The following is a 23,150-nucleotide window of genomic DNA, read 5'->3' as shown; positions in this document are numbered from 1 at the left end:
TATCTATTTTAACAGCACCTTCCCCTCCAGCAACCTTTTCTAAATGTAAACATTGGCACCTCAACAAAACTGATTGGAATAACGTACAAAAATTCCTTTCTGACTTTCTTTGGGTAACTTACTGCCTCATATGTGGTAATGCTTCTCTCTTCACCAAATGCATAGCCGAGGTTATTGTTTTGGAAATGGAAGCATCTATCCCCTCTTCCTCCAAGACAACCTCTTCTTCCAGTCCATGCTACATCCATTCCTGTTTTGAGGCTGTACAGGCAAGGGATCAGGCATATCAGGCTTGGAAAAACTCTCTTTCCTCCTAATGTGAGAGTAAATGCAAATAACAGCAAAGTTATTAGTTTAGCATTGTAGAGGGACAGGTTAGTTGGAGTGTGAGTTTATATATAGATGATTTAGAGGAAGTGCATTGTTTTATGTACCTAGGAGTGGACATGGTAGCAAATGAAACCAGGGAAGAGGAGGTGAGTCATAGGTTGGATGAGGGGGCAAAGGTTTTAGGAGCACAGGAATGTGTGGAAAGAAAGGTCATTATCTGGGAGATTGAAAATATGTAAGTTTGAAGGTAGATTAGTCCCTGTGATGTTATATGGATGTGAGATATTGGCTTTGTGCAGAGGAAGGTGGATGTGTTGGAAGTGAAATGTTTGAAGACAGTATGTGGTTGAGATGGTTTGTTTGAGTAAGTAATAAAAGTGTGTGGTACTGAGAAGATTGTGGTTGATAGAGCTGTGAAGAGGATGTGCAGAAATGGTTTAGACATATTGGGAGATTGAGTGGGGATAGGTCAAAGAGGGTATATGTTTCAGAAGTGAATGTGACAAGTACAGTGGGGAGACCAAACTAAAGATAGAAGGATGCAGTGAAAAAAAAATTTTGAGCACATGGGACCTGAGCATGCAAGGGAGTGAAAGACATGCATGGAATAGAGTGAATTGACATTTTTGGAGAGTTTAGAAGTTGCTCTGCCCTCTTGCCAACCAATATGGATGGGTCTAGGGACCCTTGTTCTATAGAATAATTCAGGAAAGTGGTGTTTGTATGCACTGGGTCTATCCCTTGTAAACAGGAAGGGAGAGAGAGATGATTGGATAGACAGGAAGTAATGGGGCAAACACGGAAGCTGTTACTTGTTTGATATATTTAGGGCATAGTCACTGAGAATAGGAATACAGTTGTTTATTTATCTGTTTGTTGTTCATGTTTGCTTTTCTTTGTTTGAAAGCAGGGTGGTTTTGTGCCTTATATAGACAAAAATAAGCACTCACTACTTACTTATAAAAAGAAGTAAATAATTGTGAATGTAATATGTCACTTCAGCAGTAATGCAGATAATAGATTAGTTGGAAAGGGAGGAGGAATTTTTTTCCTCAAACCTTCTTTCCTTTCAATCTTTAGTGTGTTAGTTTTAAGAACAAAAGAATTAAGTCCCAGTGGAAAAATTTTGGCTTAGCTCAAGGTTTCCCCAGCAGTTACTTTTAGAAAGTGGTAATACAGGAGGGCAGAGTTCCCAACCTCCACTCCTGCCACCCATAGTTACCTTTTTTGATATGTAGGAGGTATTTGGGTAGTATTTTCTTCCCCCTGTTCCCTGTCCTCAGGATAAAGAAAGGAAATGGAGAATGAACTCCAAATTATCTATACCAAAATCATGGTGTTTGTTGTAAATCATTATAGTTGCAGCACACGAGTCTGAAGGTTTCATTATTGTGCCCTGGCAACCTATTGGTCCATAGTGTGTCTGATTTCATGTATAATATGATACACATAGGAAACAGTGGTCAGTATTATTTGAATGGCCAGTATGTTCGATTATAGTTGATTTTGAGTTTCAAAGAATGAATACTGTTGCGGACAGGTTTTGTTAATTTATATGGTTGCTGATTATAATTTATAAAGGGCTCGAAGACTGTCCTTCACGGACCAGAGTAGTGCTCCCAGCTGATCCACTGTATATCTACATCGCATTCTGATATACCATGATACATAAGTTACCTTGTACCCTTATTTCCTGGATTATTATCCGGAAAATATGTGACATTGCAGTAGTGCTGGCTTTTGCTGGTGGAGGATTAATTGACAGCATATGAATGGCAGGAGAAGTTGGGAAATGAATGTTTGCACTTTGCAGCCGATGTCCGGACTTACCTCCTCATTCTCTACCCACTTCACTTTACTGAGTCCATACACCCATAAGTATAAGTATTTTGCACTCTCTCTCTCTCTCTCTCTCTCTCTCTCTCTCTCTCTCTCTCTCTCTCTCTCTCTCTCTGTCTCTGTCTGTCTGTCTGTCTGTCTGTCTGTCTCTCTCTCTCTCTCTCTCTCTCTCTCTCTCTCTCTCTCTCTCTCTCTCTCTCTCTCTCTCTCTCTCTCTCTCTCATGTTAGAGCTACATTTTAGATTAAGAGAAATAGGTGTCTGCTACAGTATTTATGCTCTGAAACTTAAAACAGAGTGAATTAACTGTATCCACCATTGCTGCCTGTATATTTGGCCATTCAAATAATACTGACAACTGTTTCCTCTGTGTATCATATTATACACAAAATGGGACGCACTGTGGACTAGTAGGTTGCCAGGGCACGATAATGAAACTTTCATACTCGTGTGCCACGACTATAGTATGAGGAAGAATAAGCTTTTACTTTCTTATGGTAGTGTGCATCCATGTGTTACTTAGAATATATGACGAACAATTCAGAATGTATATCTAACTTCTGAAGATAACTTTGCATTTAATTTGATATTACACACCTTTGAAATGTTCCTGGTAGGTACGAATGTGAGGCAGACAGATAATCAGGGTTACTCACCACTACATTTGGCTCGCTCCAAGCTTAAGCTTCTCCAAAGAGATAGCAATTCTTCCTCTCAAGATATTAAGAAGCAAGTTTATCAGGTTTGTATTAGCATCTTATAAAAAAAGATTGTTGTAGTAAATAAAACAGTTATGTGGCGGGGTGGTGACAGGAATGAATAAGGGCAGTATGAATTATGTACATATGTATATATGTATATGTCTGTGTGTGTATATATATGTATATGTTGAGATATATAGGTATGTATATGTGCATGTGTGGACGTGTATGTATATACATGTGTATGTGGGTGGGTTGGGCCATTCTTTCGTCTGTTTCCTTGCGCTACCTTGCTAACGCGGGAGACAGTGACAAAGTATAATATAATAATAAAAGGTTAGCTATGATGGATTCTTTCACCTTTATTACTAATAGTTACAGTCTTCCTCTCTATAGGGATATTATAAAGGGAAGCTGTTGTAATGCATGTGGGGTTTGAGGTAAGTGTCCACCTACCTATAAGAGTAATTTTGTGTTAAAGAATCTGTGCAGGTATAACCCACACTGATATGTGTTGACCATTTCAGTCATATGGTTGGTCTAATTTTTTCTTTTTGCATTTCCCTAGCCTAAGGTTTTTCAAAAAAATGCCAAAGGTTTGGCATTAATTTCATCAGCTCTGCAATAACAGAAGTGTATGATCAGGGGCATAACTGTCAGTTGCTAATTTATTGTAAAATTGTGCATGAATAGGATGAATGGAAATAGGCAAATTTTAAGGTATTTAATGGATATGAATCATGCCATATACATTGTGTTTATATGTTGCTCAAAAACATTTCACCCATTCATTATGGTTTTTGAGATACAGGGGACAGACCATTGATAGTGTTTGAGGCGGGATAGCTCAATCTTTATGGAAGTAGATGTGGCCTTTCTACACCTATTCTTGATGCTACCTTGTTGACGCAGGAAATGACAGTCTGTTCTGAAAAAGAAAATTTAGTTTAATGTAATCTTGTATAGTTTTTGAGATTTTTATTTATTTCAGAATAGCACTTTGATTTTCATACCAATATAAAAAGATATTAAGGAAGGTTTATGTAATTTTAGACAAGTGTCCATGCAATACTTGACTCATACCAATATAAAAAGATATTAAGATTTATGTAATTCTAGACAAGTGACTATGCAATACTTGACAAGCTGTTGCGTCACATGATTATTGTGTGGGCTGTTGGCAACTCAGGGATGTGCTGTTTTGATGACTGTTTCTATCTCTCCACCTCAAAGCTTTGGTACTTTCTACCCTTTCATGTCTTTCCCAATAACTATGATCTGGTACTTTTTGAAAGACAGGTTTTTCACTCTCTCCAAAATTCATAAACACTTAAACTTTCTTTTTTTCATCTTTCTTTAACCTCTTTATATTTTCATTAAGGCCTGGCCTCAGTGTGGACTTTGGTCCATTACTGGAACCTCCAGTTGAAAAAAAATTAGAATCACAGAATGAAATATTAGAACAATGCTAATGTCAGATTAAGAGTAATGTCATATTTGCAGTTGAAAAAGATATATGTTAATAAAATGCATAGAGGTCATCTTACTCTTTTTTAATAGAATAGGTTGCCATTTTATTAGGTAATGAATAAGCTTGCAGATGAAATTGCATCTGATAGATATATCTCAAAATGTGTAGAGGAGAAGTCATTAATAGACAGTTATGTTAATGAACAGACTGATAATAATGTATCAATTTATTTACCTTTTAAATCAGTAATTTTTGTACGGCCATAATGTAAGGCTTCCACAGACTCTGAAATGTTAACATGGGGTATTCAAGAGTTTTAAACATTATTTTGATCATACTTACAGGTTATTGAAATGATGCAAACTTACCTAGAATGCTCAGGAAGTGCAGAAGAGGCAGAGCTGCTTACCTCCTTTACTAGTCAGCTGTCACTCTCAGATTCACGCCAGCAGATGGAGAATGACTTACAGGCTCTCTTGAACTCCCTGAATGACCTTAGCCTTGTCAAGTCAAAGGCTGCGTGAAAAGGTGGAACTACATGTATAGAACTCATCTGACTTGACTGAGTGTCATGAAACTAGTGAAAGTGTACAAGGCTGTACAAAGAATTGTTGTGTGGAATTTTACAAAAGACAGAGTGTTATTGAATCAGTAAGTTAGTGCTACAGTGTAGGGGACCTCAGAAAGTTGTTTCAGAGGTTTTCTAAAGTTATAGTGTTTTTACACTGCAAACCTGTTGGATTTTTACAAAATAGCTCTTGATAGCTGACTTATGTAGTTGATGGGTAGACTTAAACAGCGCTAAAGAGAACCTATAAAAGTTACATAATGCTAATGGAGTAAAATAATGGTAATGAGCTGCAAGAAGCATGTGACAAAATACTAAAAACTGAGGCTTAAAAACAGAACACACTCCCAATGAGTTACGTGTAATATATGGACTGTGCAAGTAAGTATATTGACTGTATATGAGGATATTTTTGAAATACTGGAAATCTTCAAATCTTGCAAAGTGAATTTGAATATATGAATCAAGAAAATTCATGGTCATTGTTAATGTTTATTCTATAACCTGATTATTTTTGTCTTCATGTTGCTGAGCTAGACAGGTTCTCAATTTTCAGGCCTGAACTTGAGGTATCAACTTAGCAAAAAAGTTTGCATTAGAAAAGATGGATTATTTGTCTTTAGAATACACATCAGAAGAGTTTAACATTGATTTCCAGTATTGTCTTTGAAAAGTGATAAAGCTTAGCAAGGCTTGAGGTAAGTGACTATGTTTGCATATTTTTGTATTTGTAAAGTTACTGTGAGCATTTTCACTGTTCTTAGAGCTTACTTTGATAATTTATTTATTTCTTCATAGTAATGATAAGGGTATCCTTTTCTTATTATCAAAGATGGCCATCATATACAACTGTTTACATAATGATCAAATGGGAAGTCTTCTTCACTTATGCTTTAAGGAGTCTGGTTATATCTCAAAGCTTTAGCATGACCATGTTCTGTCTGGTTATATCTCAAAGCCTTAGCATGACCATGCTCTATGTAGACATGGTCACTTTGTCTTCCTAGACCTAGGACCCAGTACTTTCTGTCCTAAATAGCTACCCTCCCATTTCTTTTAGCCTGGTTGTGGGCTGAAGGTACTTGTATTCATGTCTTATCCAGACATTATTTTGGACCATAAGTTACATGTTAAAGAAATAGATATTGTATATAAGCCCAAGTAATCAATGCAAATGACCTGCCACTGATAGTTTGTAATTCATGAACAGCACACTCAAAGACCTGTTATAATATGCAAAGATAGCAGCCCCATGTTTCAGGTTTCTGTACTTGGTAAGTGCCCTTAAGATCATATATATTATCTCACTTCTCATGATAATGATAATAGCTTCCTCTTACAAATGTTTAAAAATGGAAATATTTGTATTGCCTCTAAATTTTTGTTAATTCAGCCTGGTGATGAGTGAAAATATGTCCTGTTCATTGTCTCTGTTTAGCTGATTGCCTGTATAGCTTCATCTTTATCGACAGATGTGTGAAGAGGATGGAGCATTCTTTGAATGAACTAGCTCAATGCATCAAAGCTCTAGCCTTAACCTGTTAACACCTTAGATGGGTATACATTTAGTTCTGTGACCTGATATGAAAATTATAATGTATTTTCATGTGAATGAAGCTTGGATGAATTCAGAAGTAGTAACTATAGCACTGTCACATTTCCAGAGCAGTCAAATTGGTCAGGAGCAGCAGTAGATTCTTTAGCCAAGGCACAGCTTTTTTGAAACTGAGTGGCTAATGAGATGAGTTTGTGAAATTGAGCAGCTATGTTTCAAAAAATAAGTGTGTGTGTTGGAAATGAAGCTGCTAGATATCTTGGTAAGACTACTTTTCTTGTAGTTTTTGCCAATTTTTACAAAAGAAAGCAATCAACAGCAGACTGTCAGATGTCTCTTAGAGTCTGTTTGTAATATTGGAAGAGTTAAGAAATATAGAGCTTAGTATGGTAAGAGAAGAAAAGCAAACAGACACCTAAAGAGAAATACCTGTACATTTGTAATTAAGGAGGCGCAAATAATGTCACTGGGCTGTAAGTGAATTATTTGCTGAATAATTTCTCAAATATATCTATGGTGTTGTTGATAAATCGTGCAATATGTTAATAGTTCTGTTAAAGAAAAAGTACACTGCCTCATTTGTAGTAAAACCTTTACCCCTAAGTATTTATCCATTACTTAGAGGGAAGCCAGATAATAGGCTTAAGATTATCCTTGACTTTGATGATTTTTGATACCAAATTACATTTTCATCTTCATTTGTTTTTTAGGCTAAAAAGCTAAATAACTTTAGGTTTTCTAGCCTTTTGTCATAGTAATCGTTTCTCAGTCCAGGAATCATCTTGGTAGCACACTGCTGTACTTTTTATGTTATGTGTCTTTTTCAAGTAGGATCACCAAAAGTGAACAAAGTATTTAAGATGGGGATGCACCAGTGAAATGTAGAGTGGTTCCCCCTACCCCAGTAAACACAGTGGTAACAAAGCATAGCCATACCAAAATTCCCCAACAAGCACTTAACAACCACCCTCCCAACTCAGTCTTACATGGCACTCCACCAGACATGAACCCATCTGAAATTAAGTTCCTTGCATATATACAAGTTAAACTTTCTCATTTACTGATTCAAGATATCCCAAGACCCTTCGTGCCCAAGATGCTGCTACCACAATCTCAGTTACTCTAGACCCATCCCCAGATTAACATACACTACTTTTATTGTATTTGAGTGAACAAATGGAACACAATGTCTGAGAATATGACTAGTGCAGACAGCATTACATAACTATATGAGGTTGTATGATAGTAGAGAATTTTCAAAAGATGGAGCCCCATGAGTGTAAAACTCTCTCTCTGTACAGTATAATAGGCAAGTATTGCACCTTTTTTTTTTTTTTACAGAGTTTATCTTTGATTTCCTTAAAAATGGGGCCAGTATTATCAACATATGCAATATTTTTTAGCCGGTATTAAGAATAGCTTAAGTAAGAGCAAGACACCAACTCCTACTTTTTCTTTCTCACCGTAGAAGAGTGTTTGCCTTAGAATACCATATTTGGCAGAGATTTCCCCATACTCTGATTCCTAACCAAGGTTCAGATTAAGTTTAAGCATTAGCTCAATTGTTTCTATCCCATTTTGACATGTTTTATGGTGATAAGAACATTTGTCAGGATCAAATGAGTTATAGCAACAAAGCCATTTTTACTAATTTATTTTTTTTTATTATACTTTGTCGCTGTCTCCCGCGTTTGCGAGGTAGCGCAAGGAAACAGACGAAAGAAATGGCCCAACCCCCCCCCCTCCATACACATGTATATACATACGTCCACACACGCAAATATACATACCTACACAGCTTTCCATGGTTTACCCCAGACGCTTCACATGCCCTGATTCAATCCACTGACAGCACGTCAACCCCGGTATACCACATCGCTCCAATTCACTCTATTCCTTGCCCTCCTTTCACCCTCCTGCATGTTCAGGCCCCGATCACACAAAATCTTTTTCACTCCATCTTTCCACCTCCAATTTGGTCTCCCTCTTCTCCTCGTTCCCTCCACCTCCGACACATATATCCTCTTGGTCAATCTTTCCTCACTCATCCTCTCCATGTGCCCAAACCACTTCAAAACACCCTCTTCTGCTCTCTCAACCACGCTCTTTTTATTTCCACACATCTCTCTTACCCTTACGTTACTCACTCGATCAAACCACCTCACACCACACATTACTAATTTACTAAGGATTTTTCAGAGGGACAGCTAACCACAGTACACTGTATGTTTGGTTCAGTTCGATTTTGTTGATTATCAGCGTGTCCTGGGAACTAGTGAGATTAACCCTTTGTTTGCTGCCATACCAAAAATTATCTCTCCTTTCTGGGCTGTCCACAAGCATAGATAACACTCTCTTCATTAGCAGGATAGGAAATGAAGCATCCATCACTCTTTCAGTATGGTTTATCTTCATAGGTGCTTTAGATATATTAGAAGTGTTTGAAGCTGTATGTGAAAAGCTTTACATCCCCTCCCTAAAACAAGATTTTGGCAGATGTACTCCAAGTCTTATTTCCAAGTCCTCTTGTCAAAATTGCATCTAAGTCGTTACAGTAAAGATAAACAATTACCTATGTTGTTGCTGAAATGCATTTAAGGCTAACTGGTGTCGTATTGCTGTAGTTAGTCAATTTTAGACTGGACACTTGACTTTGGTTTACTTCAAGACCTAGATCTTAGTCATTATTATAATTATGGTAGTAGCAGTGATAGTGCCTAATCATTCCTTCAGATACTGAGGTAACTTTTGACCAAGAAGGGGCTGAATAGTGGGTTATGGAATCCGAGAGAGGATTTATTTATCCCTTGTTGATATATTAGAAAGAACTAAATTTTCTTGGAGTATTCTCTAAATGATACTGCATACAATTCTACAAGTGTCTTCTTCAGTACTTCATATTGAAGTCACAGTCTTTTATGGGGATTTTTTTGGCTCTTTGCACCAGTTGAATTATCAGGTGATTCATTAGGTCTTTATTTTAGGAAACAGATTTTTCTGTCCTAGGCAGTAATATTCAGCACAATCCTATGAAGCTAGGTAATGCTTTTCTCGTATCCTCTAATGACCTAATTTAGGAAGGGTATTTGATGCACTCTATCACATAAAGAAGGTTTGTTTTCAAGGAATTCCATGTTCCATAATAATGAGTACTTCATCATACCAGGCCTTTCAGAGGCCGAATATGGATGTCTGTGTCAGCAGTTTATTTCATTGGAACTTTAGGTAAGTATGCAAATTGGTGAAGTGCTTTTGCATTCCTCCTTTGATTGGAAATTCTTGTTTGCTTTTTTTTCCAAATGAGTCAGAAAATTACTAAATCTATCTGTGAAAATTATTCATATCTGATCTTTCAGGATACAAGGGTAAGATATGTACCCTAGAAAATCAGATTTTGTAGTTTAAGAATATTAGAATTATTAGGGCACAGTTAGTTGATTTTTGAAATAAGAACTGTATCATCTCTCAGCTTTTGTGAAAAATTTTCACAGACATAGAAGATGCTTAACTTTATATTCTCATTCATTAGAATTATTGTGAGCACCAATGCCTTTTCATCCTTGGAGCCTTTTCCTTGTACATCCCTTTAACATTTTGCTGCAAGAGAAGTCTGAATATGCTGTTGCTTAAATATTTTAGATCTTAACAGTTGAGGCTTTCTTGTAGAAAAGTTTCAGGAACTTTTACTTCCCAGGAGCTGTTTTTAGTCTTTATATTCATCCCAAAGCTTTCATCAAGCTAAACAGCAGAGGATGATGTAGCTAATGTGTAGAACTGCATCTGGAGTCCATGGGATTTCCAGGACCTACTCTTAGTCTTGCATGTTTACTCCCGAGTTTTCATGTGGCTGGCAGCAGATGGTAGAGTTGAAGTTTGAGGAATGTCTGAATTTTGTGGATATTATACTTTAGAGGTATGCTGATGCTTTCTTGGACATATTTGCATAACTTCTGGAACTTACAAATTAGCAGCCATATGTTAGTTAGGGTTGCCAAATGAGAATTTTTCATGAACACTGGCCTCAGTCATGAGTATAGTTCTTCATATTTGTGGTTCAATCCAGTCCTCAAATTTGCAAGATTTGTCAGATGTTGGTCACTTATCATTAAGGCTGGGGGGGGGGGGGGGGGGGGGGGGGGGGTGCATGCTTGACTTGGCATACCTACTTCAGGGGACATGAGGATTCTTTTGGAAGTCTCAACATATCTCCTCATTGAAAGGAAAAGATTCTTCAGGATCTTTTGGTCATCCTAGTTTGACTCATGAGTCAAAGGTCAAATGTTATTAGAACCAACCATTTGCATTTTGATTTTACCCCCTTTTGGTCACCTAGTTTGACTCGGAAGTCTGAGGTCAAATGCTGTTAGAACCAGTGATATGCATTTTGATTTTACATCCTGTTTAGGAGATAGATTGTTTCTTGTTTACATTCCAAGCAAATTAAGTGTTAGTGAAATACTTGTATTTAATGAAGACCCTTTTTTTGTTTTGAAAGAGTGAAGGGGTATAGATTCATATTACAGCTGCAACAATAAAGAAAAGTGTACCTTGCACCATTTAGGAAGAGACTGTCACTGATATTTGTATGCTGTGATTGGAATGTTTTAGGCTATGTATGGAAAGAACAAACATTTATGGTATATAAAAGAAATTTCATAAGTGGGAGGTGTACAGAATGAATGAATGAGAGATGCTTGTTTACACAGAAAAAGTTAGGGGTTTTCTATGTAATGTGGAAAACTTATTGTCAAATTGCACTTATTTTCCTTTTTGTCAGTTGTCTATTGTGGTTGATGCTCCTTTACTTTGATGGATGTCCATATATCCTTTTTGTTCTTCTCTTCTGTATTGGTTTAGGTAACCAAGCTCCTCAACTATAAAGGTAAAAAGAGATCAAGTTGCTATATTTTTTCCAGTTCTGGTTGCATTGCTGCTCTAGCTCATAAAATGCACATTAGAACCTTAGAGTGTCTCCTGTTTGCAAAAAATAAAAAAAAATAAAAAATTCATTACAGAATACAAGTATATTTTCTGAGTAAAAACCCTGCAGAAGTGGTAGAGTGTACTTTTCTCTGTTTTGGCGAGGAAGGGTTTTGAGTGGACTGCATTGAGGTGGGGAGGTGTCTAGTGTATGAAAGTTGTTTCTTGTATGAATGATCTCATTGATATATACATAAGTTTATAAACTTAAGCACAATGCACAATTTATATTGCTTTTCAGGTGTTTATTTGAACTGCATATACTAGTTTTACTATAAATGCATTTTCTGTATAATTTTACCAATTTGATCAAACTTTATTTTACTTAAATGAATGAACATAATTGTGTTATCACTTACCCAGTTATACTAATATTTTTTTTTATCACCAGATTGTAAGCACTGATACACTGGTGATTTTTTTCTAAAATTAAATTATTTTCATTAGTTGATTTTCTTGGGGAGAGAAAGTGGGAGCTTCTATGTTATACACCTTTGAAGGCAATATATATATATATATATATATATATATATATATATATATATATATATATGTTATTTTTTTATTTTGCTTTGTCGCTGTCTCCCGCGCTTGCGAGGTAGCGCAAGGAAACAGATGAAAGAAATGGCCCAACCCACCCCCATACACATGTATATACACACACGTCCACACACGCAAATATACATACCCATACATCTCAATGTACACATATATATACACACACAGACACATACATATATACCCATGCACACAATTCACACTGTCTGCCTTTATTCATTCCCATCGCCACCCCGCCACACATGGAATACCATCCCCCTTCCCCCTCATGTGTGCGGGGTAGCACTAGGAAAAGACAACAAAGGCCTCATTCGTTCACACTTAGTCTCTAGCTGTCATGCAATAATGCCCGAAACCACAGCTCTCTTTCCACATCCAGGCCCCACACAGCTTTCCATGGTTTACCCCAGACGCTTCACATGCCCTGATTCAATCCACTGACAGCACGTCAAACCCGGTATACCACATCGATCCAATTCACTCTATTCCTTGCCCGCCTTTCACCCTCCTGCATGTTCAGGCCCCGATCACTCAAAATCTTTCTCACTCCATCTTTCCACCTCCAATTTGGTCTCCCACTTCTCGTTCCCTCCACCTCCGACACATATATCCTCTTCGTCAATCTTTCCTCAATCATTCTCTCCATGTGCCCAAACCATTTCAAAACACCCTCTTCTGCTCTCTCAACCACGCTCTTTTTATTTCCACACATCTCTCTTACCGTTACATTACTTACTCGATCAAACCACCTCACACCACACATTGTCCTCAAACATCTCATTTGCAGCACATCCACCCTACTGCGCACAACTCTATCCATAGCCCATGCCTTGCAACCATACAACATTGTTGGAACCACTATTCCTTCAAACATACCCATTTTTGCTTTCCGAGATAATGTTCTCGACTTCCACACATTCTTCAAGGCTCCCAGGATTTTCGCCCCCTCCCCCACCCTATGATTCACTTCCGCTTCCATGGTCCCATCTGCTGCCAGATCCACTCCCAGATATCTAAAACACTTTACTTCCTTCAGTTTTTCTCCATTCAAACTTACCTCCCAGTTGACTTGACCCTCAACCCTACTGTACCTAATAACCTTGCTCTTATTCACATTTACTCTTAACTTTCTTCTTTCACACACTTTACCAAACTCAGTCACCAGCTTCTGCAGTTTCTCACATGAATCAACCACTAGCGCTGTATCATCAGCGAACAACTACTGACTCACTTCCCAAGCTCTCTCACCCACAACAGACTTCATACTTGTCCCTCTTTCCAAAACTCTTGTCACCTCCCTAACAACCCCATCCATAAACAAATTAAACAACCATGGAGACATCACACACCCCTGCCTTAAACCTACGTTCACTGAGAACCAATCACTTTCCTCTCTTCCTACACATACACATGCCTTACATTTTTTTTATTATTTTTTTTCTTTTTTAAACTATTCGCCATTTCCCGCGTTAGTGAGGTAGCGTTAAGAACAGAGGATTGGGCCTTTTTTGGAATATCCTCACCTGGCCCCACTCTGTTCCTTTTTTTGGAAAATTAAAAAAAAACGAGAGGGGAGGATTTCCAGCCCCCCGCTCCCTCCCCATTTAGTCGCCTTCTGTGACATATATATATATATATGGGGATAAGGGAGAAAGAATACTTCCCATGCGTTCCCCACGTGTCGTAGAAGTTGACTAAAGGGAACAGGAGTGGGGGGCCAGAAACCCTCCCCTCTTTGTATTCTAACTTTCTAACTGTTCACTGATGATACAGCACTAGAGGCTGATTCAGGTGAGAAACTGCAGAAGCTGGTGACTGGGTTTGGTAAAGTTTGTGAAAGAAGAAAGGTGAGAGTAAGTGTGAATAACAGCAAGGTTAATTATTAGGTACAGTAGGGTTGAGGGACAAGTCAATTGGGAGATAAGTTTGAAAGAAGAAAAATTGGAGGAAGTGAAGTGTTTTAGATATCTGGTAGTGGATTTGGCAGCGGATGGAACCATGGAAGTGGAAGTGAGTCACAGGGTGGGGGAAGGGGCGAAAGATCTGTGAGCATTGAAAAATGTGTGGAAGGCGAGAACATTACCTCGGAAAGCAAAAATGGGTATGTTTAAAGGAATAGTGCTTCCAACAATGTTATATGGTTGCGAGGCATGGGCTTTAGATAGGGTTGTGCAGAGGAGGGTAGATGTGTTGGAAATGAGATGTTTGAGGACAGTATGTGGTGTGATCGAGTAAATAATGAAAGGGTAAGAGAGATGTGTGGTAATAAAAAGAGTGTGGTTGAGAGAGCAGAAGAGGGTGTATTGAAATGGTTTGGTCACATGGAGAGAATGAGTGAGGAAAGATCGACCAAGAGGATATATGTGTCAGAGGTGGAGGGAACGAGGAGAAGTGGGAGACCAAATTGGAGGTGGAAAGATGGAGTGAAAAAGATTTTGAGTGATCGGGGCCTGAACATGCAGGAGGGTGAAAGGCGTGCAAGGAATAGAGTGAATTGGAACGATGTGGTATACCGGGGTCGGCGTGCTGTCAATGGATTGAACCAGGGCATGTGAAGCGTCTGGGGTAAACCATGGAAAGTGTGTGGGGCCTGAATGTGGAAAGGGAGCTGTGGTTTCGGTGCATTATTACATGACAGCTAGAGACTGAGTGTGAACGAATGTGGCCTTTGTTGTCTTTTCCTAGCGCTACCTCACACACATGAGGGGGGAAGGGGTTGTTATTCCATGTGTGGCGAGGTGGCGATGGGAACAAATAAAGGCAGACAGTATGAATTATGTACATTTGTATATATGTATATGTATATATGTATACATTGAGATGTATAGGTAAGTATATTTGCATGTGTGGACATGTATGTATATACATGTGTATGTGGGCGGGTTGGACCATTCTTTCGTCTGTTTCCTTGCGCTACCTCGCAAACGAGGGAGACAGCAACAAAGCATATATATATAGGGGAGAAAGAATACTTCCCACGTATTCCCTGCATGTCGTAGAAGGCGACTAAAAGGGGAGGGAGCGGGGGGCTGGAAATCTTCCCCTCTCGTTTTTTTTTTAATTTTCCAAAACAAGGAACAGAGAAGGGGGCCAGGTGAGGATATTCCTTCCAAGGCCCAGTCCTCTGTTCTTAACGCTACCTCGCTAACGCGGGAAATGGCGAATAGTTTGAAAGAAAGAAAGAATATATATATATGTATACCTTGAAATGTATAGGTATGTATATGTGCTGATGATACAGCGCTGGTGGCTGATTCATGTGAGAAACTGCAGAAGCTGGTGACTGAGTTTGGTAAAGTGTGTGGAAGAAGAAAGTTGAGAGTAAATGTGAATAAGAGCAAGGTTATTAGGTACAGTAGGGGTGAGGGTCAAGTCAATTGGGAGGTGAGTTTGAATGGAGAAAAACTGGAGGAAGTGAAGTGTTTTAGATATCTGGGAGTGGATCTGTCAGCGGATGGAACCATGGAAGCGGAAGTGGATCATAGGGTGGGGGAGGGGGCGAAAATTTTGGGAGCCTTGAAAAATGTGTGGAAGTCGAGAACATTATCTCGGAAAGCAAAAATGGGTATGTTTGAGGGAATAGTGGTTCCAACAATGTTGTATGGTTGCGAGGCGTGGGCTATGGATAGAGATGTGCGCAGGAGGATGGATGTGCTGGAAATGAGATGTTTGAGGACAATGTGTGGTGTGAGGTGGTTTGATCGAGTAAGTAACGTAAGGGTAAGAGAGATGTGTGGAAATAAAAAGAGCGTGGTTGAGAGAGCAGAAGAGGGTGTTTTGAAATGGTTTGGGCACATGGAGAGAATGAGTGAGGAGAGATTGACCAAGAGGATATATGTGTCGGAGGTGGAGGGAACGAGGAGAAGAGGGAGACCAAATTGGTGTGTGGACATGTATGTTTATACATGCATTTGTGGGTGGGTTGGGCCATTCTTTCATCTGTTTCCTTACGTTACCTTACTAACATGGGAGACAGTGACAGAGTATAATAAATAAATAAATAAATGTATATATGGATGATAAAGGCATGTGATATTATTTTCCACTATTGTTGGAGAATGCCAGTGATATTTTTAGTTAATTGGTGGAATCAACCATTGACTGGGAATTCAAGTAAGGTTAATAATTGCAGTGAACCCAGAATTGTCAGTTGATGATAGAAGTGTTAGGGTTAGATCTGGAAATATGTTTACCGCTGAGGTGAAGTGTATATGAAGTTTCGTAGTCCAGTTGGTCTAATTGTTTTTTTTTGATGTTTCATCATAAGAATTCGCATCTTTGTTTTTGGATTACTTGGTCTCATCTCTGAGTTTTGATGAGTTCTTGTTTTACTATCTTCGTTTTACTATAGGATTATTTGGAAGTATTTGCATTAGTAGCTTAGCACTGTTACAGTGTTTGTCTTCAGTTTAGATTGATCGATTATTCACATTATCTGCCATTTCAGCAGCAAAGTCATTAATGGTACACTGCTTTAAAAGCTTATGCACTGGTGTGATATGTAGTTTATATTTATTTCTTTAATAGTATCATAGATATGTGATAATAGTTTCTTGTATTTGTAGGCTTACCATAAAACATTTGTGGGAATCTTCATCATTCTCCCTGAAATACGGCAATTTTTTTTCTTATATACAAGTGTACTATATACACCATCACCACAGTTAATGGCATTTCATTTTTAACACTTTCATTTTAGGAACAGATTTGCTCAAGGTCTTGAAGTTTTGCTTTTTAAGTTGCTACAAGTATAAAGGTGCAGCATGAAAACTTGTGATTAATGGCTGTGATTCCTCAGTCATTAGTCAGGAACATCTTGCATATGACAAGAGTGAACCTTACACTTGTAGAAATTAAGAAAAAATTACTGTTGAAGTGAAATTAAATTTCTTAAACTGCCAAGGTGCATGTAAAAGCACTGGGAGAGTGCTTGGTTTAACCTCCCATGTCTGTAGGAACAGTGGTAAAGCAGACAATTGGATTAAGTTCTCAGTGTATGACACCATTATATACTGTTATTATTTAGCCAAAAAGCAAGAGAGGCTACAAGGGCCTACACATGAGTTTCATACATACTTGGTAGAAGTGTCGAAACTTTAGTGAGATAGCGCTGGGAACAGATGAAGGAAGGCCATATCCACTTACATCCATTATCTAGCTGTCATGTGTAATGTGCCAAAACCACAGTTCCCTATCCATAACCAGGCCTCATAGACCTTTCTGTGGTTTACCCTGGATGCTTTACATGCCCTGGTTCAGTTTTCATTGACAGCACGGTGACCCCAGTACATCGTTCCAGTTCACTCTATCTCATGCACGCCTTTCACCCTCCTGCATTTTCAGGGTCTGATCACTCAAAATCTTTTTCTCTCCATCTTAAATTTGGTTCCCCATTCTTCTTGTTCCCTTCACTTCTGACATATGTATCCTCTTTGTCAACCTTTCCTCACTCATTTTCTTCATTTGTCCAAACCATTTCAGCACACCCTCTTCTGCTCTCTCAACCACACTCTTTTTATTACTACAGATTTCATTTACCCTTTCGTTACTAACTTTACTTTCTCTCTGATGATGTGAAGAAAAGTGTGGGAGTAAGACCCGGTGTCAAGTGAGTTGCCACTGTACATGTTTGATAATTTATTTTACCGTCACCAAAAAACTTATCACCGATTGTAGTTGTATTACAAAGGATAAATATTTTGTTGTAACCAGTGTGCTTGATGAATATCATTTTCATAACAGCAAAATTATAAAAGTTTGTAAAATTAGCATCAGCACCAGTCAGATGCAGTGTTAAGGTCAGGTAGACACGGGCAATGCTGTCTTGACTTTTGCTAGAATTACCTTTTCCTGCCTCATTTTGGTCAACTTTGTGCTGGAAGAGTTAGTGTCCGTAAAATCTCTTTACACTTTATCTGAATACAGATCATCATAATCATTTAATACAAGGTTATTTTCTGCTTGGTCCTTTTATATCAAGCCAAGAAGCACTTGGTTTCCTCTTTAGAAAATGTATTGGCATGGCTGGAGATGCGTGACTGTGAGGAGAAATTATTATTCACTAACATCTCGATGGGTGTCCTTGAAGTAAAGTTGAATAGGTTTATTTCTAGAGGAGTTGTCTAGCTTGTGTAGATATCCATCTTGAGGAGTTAAAAACTAACATATATGTATTATCCTTTGTTTTCATATTTTTTGGCTCACTGTAGCAGTGGGAGACTTATATACACTCTCAAGCCAAACCATGGTATCCTTTGCATTTGTTTATTGTATGTTAAATTATTATTAAACCTCCAGTTCATTACTTTCTCTAATTGCAAAGATTCATGGTAGTTTTTCCACCCTCAGTGCTCTTTGTACTTAAAGAGCATGTGATTATTCAATAGATTAGACTGTAGAGTTATGAACACCCTTATATAATAAGCTTCATGTACATAGTGGTGTATGATAGGCTGCACCTGAGGTGGTTCATTGCAGTACCCACTGTATGAAACACATGGTGTGCATAATGTTTGTGTTTACAAGTATGAAATGTTTATGTTGAAATATAAATCTTTTATGTATTCATGTATGGCAAGCTAGTTAATATGGTAGAAAATTATAAGGCATTTTGTTTCAGATTTCTGTTGATATATTAGAACCCCATTTAAAAAACAAATGTAATATACAGACTAGTATATAACTTATATGATTTGTGAAAGCTTTCAAATCTGTGAATCAAAATTCCAGTTAGTAAATATAAATAAAAGTAGTAAAGGGTATCTGACTCTTGGGCATTAGTTCATAATGTTTTCATAGCTACCTTGCAGCAAGTCTTATTTGCTGATAATGTTCTAGTGTCTGTGTATCATGGATATTAAAGTGATGTTGTTGTCATACTGCTATTGGTCAGGTGTATAGTTTTTGTTTTATGCAAGTTTATAGAAACTGTGTTCACTTTTTAATAAGTTATCAGTTCACTCTAAAAGACAGTTTCATCATATGCTGCCACCATACAAGTCATTGGCCTTAAGTTTGCAATTGTAGGTTTCAGAATGTTGTACAGGTTGATTATCCCTTATCCAGAATGCCTGGGACCAGAAGTGTTCTGGATTTTGGATTTTTTAGGTTTTTGGAATATTTGCATATACATAATGAGATATCTTGGGGATTGTACCCAAGTCTAAACACAAAATCCATCTATGTTTCATATATATCTTATAGCTTGAAGGTAATTTATACAAATCTTTAATGATTTTGCACATGAAACAAAGTTTGTGCATCAGTAAGGTGTCACAACCTCAGCCACCCATGTGGACAATCTGTGGTTGTTTAGCATCACCTTCATTCCTGATTCTGAATTGTATATATGCTACTGAGAAGCAATCATTTTCTAATTTTAATGACATATAAATACTGAACAGCAAAAGTATGTAATATCATTAAAACAATGAAAAAATATGTTTAGGTGTGATATTTTTCACTTGCAACGTCATGTTGACGCTCAAAAAGTTCCGTTTTTTGGAGCATTTCGTATTTGGGATGCTCACCCTGTATGTTCTTTCCATACTTTTTTAACCTGTTCCTGGGCTAAAAGTTCCCATTTATTTATTATTTTTAGTTTAATCATCGTTATTGGTCATTAGCCCAGTATTAGGTTTACTCTCTTACCTGACCCATTGGTTTATGTAATCTTGACAAGTTCATACTGGCATCTGCTGGGCAAAGGCCTGAAGTAAGATGTTAAGATCTAGTGTGAGCTTAGGCTGTATGGTAAATTCTAGGTAACTTGTTTAGTAATGCACAAACTACCAGTGGTTGGTCATTTTTGGACCCATTATGGCATTATTGTTGGGTTGCATTTTTTTATAAGCAGTTGTGTCTCCTACCTTAGCAAGATAATGTGAGGAACAAGTGAACAACAAATGCATTTGTACGCATCCATTATATAGCTGTCTTGTTGTAGTTTAATCAGAACAAAATTTAGTTGAGAAGACATGCATTCACAAGTACCATCAGATTACTGTATTGTGGCTTGGAAAAAAAAATAAAAGAGCAGCTTATGTATGGAAATGTTGTAACAAATAAATGGAAGACATCAGATGGGTGGCTGCTAGTTGATTCTTAATAGTAATCATAGGCTGTATCTGTTACAGTGAAATTTATTACCTTTCAGGTTAGGCTTGGTTGCATTAGGTTTGGGCCATTAGCAGAAGTTTATTAGCAGTCGTCATGCTGTCAACAATTGTAAACCTCTATAAAATGTTGTAATGACTAGGCTCAGTTGTTTGTCATATGCTATATGTGCAGTCTTAAAAAATGTAAAGCTTTTCTAATTATTTTTGCTATAAGGCCATTACAACAGGTGTGACTGATTCAAGAACAAATCCTTAATCTTAGTGTCTGTAACTGATTGTGTTGTCTGAATGCAAAATTACCATTGTAAAAGACGAGTAGAAGTAAATCATAATACTTTTAGTAAATGAGAAAAGATTCTGTCATCTATAATGAATGGTAGGTGGAAAAATTTGTATTAGATAAAACAGTACAGGGTAAGGGTACACTAAAACAGAATGAAGATTAAGGCAGTTTATTTATGAAACTAAAATGAGGAAGGATTATAGGATTGTTCAAAAATGGTTGTGAAAAGCATTTTTCTTACTGTATATTTGTAGTACACACACACATATATATATATATATATATAAGGCCCAGGCCTCTGTTCTTAACGCTACCTCGCTAATGCGGGAAATGGCGAATAGTTTGAAAGAAAGAAAAGAAATATATATATATATATATATATATATATATAAATGCATGTATGCAGTTAGACATGAACTTTTAACAGCAGCATGCGTTTGGAAAGTGTTAGCTATTGAAAATAATCTTCTGGGAAGATAAAATTCATTAGAAAAGATTTGAGTGAATATATGTTTTCTTCAAGATGTTGATATCAAGTGAGTGGTCTTATTCTAAGTTTAAATGTAAAAAAAAAAAAGACGGATTTTAAGGGATTTACAAATCAAATGAAGTTTGAATGGCAATGGGCAGAAAAGGACAAGAAATTGATAAAAATATCACTTTTGGTGGGAGGAAGCAGTTTTGCATTATGTAATGTATTTAATAAAGTGGGAATTCTGCCTAGTTTTCATAATTCCTAACCATTATAACTCATAAAAGCATCTAGAGGACAGACTGATTTGTTGGATGAAAAGTGATGCATTAAGAGGAAGGCCCATCACCTTCAACAAAGTATCCACCTCTACCCTTATTATCTTATTAAGGCAGTTATAAGTACCTAGAGTTTGGATATTAATGTCATGCAAATGTGAGCTGCATATTATTTCTGAATTATCCTTTAAAGCACTTTACCAGTTAACTACTTCATGTTAGGATGATATGGTATCTTTCATCCATGTTGCTGGGTACAATTTTCTTTCCTCAATGAAGTAAATGAATAGGGATCAAAAAATAAGTTCATTTGTTGAGGAAGATGAACCAGAGAGAAAAATTCACTTCTGTTATTGATATACTGACCCAAATATTCTTGCAAGAGGAATTCTAATGACGCATAGTTGTTTTTAGATTACATTATTGTCTAAAGTCTATATTAGAAAGATGAATTTGTTTTGAAAACCATCTCTCCTGTCTTTACATGGTAGTATTATGGTTAAGCCTTTTACTTCTCTCTGGAGGATGGTTGAGAGCTATGAATGATTAGGATGGGACAGTTCTAGCTAGAGCTGTTGCAAGGATTTGATTGCCAAGCATGTTGAGCTGGGATTACATTGCGACTGAACCATGCCCTGGTTCAGTCCAATGACAGCACATCAACTCCAGTATGCCATGATTCCAAGTCACTCAATCACATGGATGCCTTTCACCCTCCTGCATGTTTGGGTCCCAATTGCTCAAAATCATTTTCACTTCCTCCTTCCATCTCTAATTTGGTTTCCTGGTTTCCCCATTCCCTTCTCTTCTTATATCCGAACCATATTCAGCACATCCTCTTCTGCTCTCTTAACCATTTTTCAAAACCATCATGGACGAATAAGAGAATAGGACTAATTCACCAAAAGAAGAAAACATATAAGAAATTCAAATCTGTGGTAAATGATGAAAATCACCAGGAATTAATCAAAATCCAATGATAGTGTAAGAAGGTCTTAAGAAAGAGTAAATGCAAGGAAAAAGAATTTCCTTGAAAGTTTAGAATAATACTATGGAATTTTTCAAATATATGACAAAAGAAGAAGGAATTGGACCACTACGAAATGAACATGACAAGGAAATGGGTACCATACTAAATTATTCTTTTAACTCTGTATTCACAATTAATCTTGAATACCACAATCAATGAAAAAGTTGGATCTGAAGAGGACAAGTTGAAGGTTAGAGAAATATAGAGTTCTGAAGTACTTAAATACCTGGACCAATTAAACCTTAAAAAATACAATGGCCCAAATAACTTTGCTCCAAGATTTTTAAAGGTCAGAAGACAGCTGATATACCCTATAACAAAAACATTCAACAAAACTCTATTGGATGGTTAGGTGCCAACTGACTGGAAACTAGCAAATGTTACTCCTGTATATGAATAAGGAGACTAAAAGTGTGCCTTGAACTACAGCCCAATTAGCCTTATGTTAGATAAAATTATGGAAAAAATAATAGATAAAATTGTCAGGCTTCTAAAACAAAATTATATTGGTAAATCAACAAGGTTTCCATGACAGAAGATCCTGCCTAATGAATTTGCCAGAATTTTTTTGTTTTTTTTAGAACTGGGATGAAGAATTACCATCTGATGTAATATATTTAGATTTCCAAAAAGCCTTCGATAAATTACCTCAAGAGACTTTTACATAAACTTAAAGCACACGAAATCAGTAAAGAACTCTGTACATGGATCAGAGACTGGCTTATCGGAAGAAAGCAGCACATAGTATTAAACGGCGAAGCCTCAGATTGGCTAGATGTAATGAATGGTGTACCACAGGGGTCGGTCCTATGCCCAATTCTTTTCATAATATATATTAATGACCTAGAACTCGCACTCATATCTAAGATTTCAAATCTGCTGATGATATTAAACTAGGAGGTAAAGCTGTAAACAGGTGGGAGTGTGAAATGATGCAAAGAGAGCTTACTAGCAGTGTGGTCAGATAGA

At 37.3% G+C, this 23,150-nt stretch overlaps 1 protein-coding gene across 2 annotated transcripts in view; it reads left to right on the top strand.

Annotated features, from left to right (window-relative positions):
• Nucleotides 1-21,120, top strand: part of LOC139761706 (uncharacterized) — a 44,050-nt gene extending 22,930 nt beyond the window's left edge. The window contains exons 6-9 of one of the 2 annotated variants that reach the window (XM_071686072.1): nucleotides 2,786-2,910; nucleotides 4,685-5,289; nucleotides 5,465-5,606; nucleotides 20,157-21,120. In XM_071686072.1, coding sequence (XP_071542173.1) covers nucleotides 2,786-2,910; nucleotides 4,685-4,864 — 305 coding nt within the window. In that variant the 3' untranslated portion in view covers nucleotides 4,865-5,289; nucleotides 5,465-5,606; nucleotides 20,157-21,120. Of the gene's footprint in view, nucleotides 1-2,785; nucleotides 2,911-4,684; nucleotides 5,607-20,156 lie in introns of both variants that reach the window. The other variant, XM_071686071.1, reaches the window with a different exon arrangement.
• Nucleotides 21,121-23,150: the final 2,030 nt, after the last annotated feature.

Source organism: Panulirus ornatus, chromosome 41 (genome assembly GCF_036320965.1).
Source record: "Panulirus ornatus isolate Po-2019 chromosome 41, ASM3632096v1, whole genome shotgun sequence".
Classification (NCBI taxonomy): domain Eukaryota; kingdom Metazoa; phylum Arthropoda; class Malacostraca; order Decapoda; family Palinuridae; genus Panulirus; species Panulirus ornatus.
Note: the sequence above shows the minus strand (reverse complement) of the source record. Positions and strands in the feature narration are given on the sequence as shown.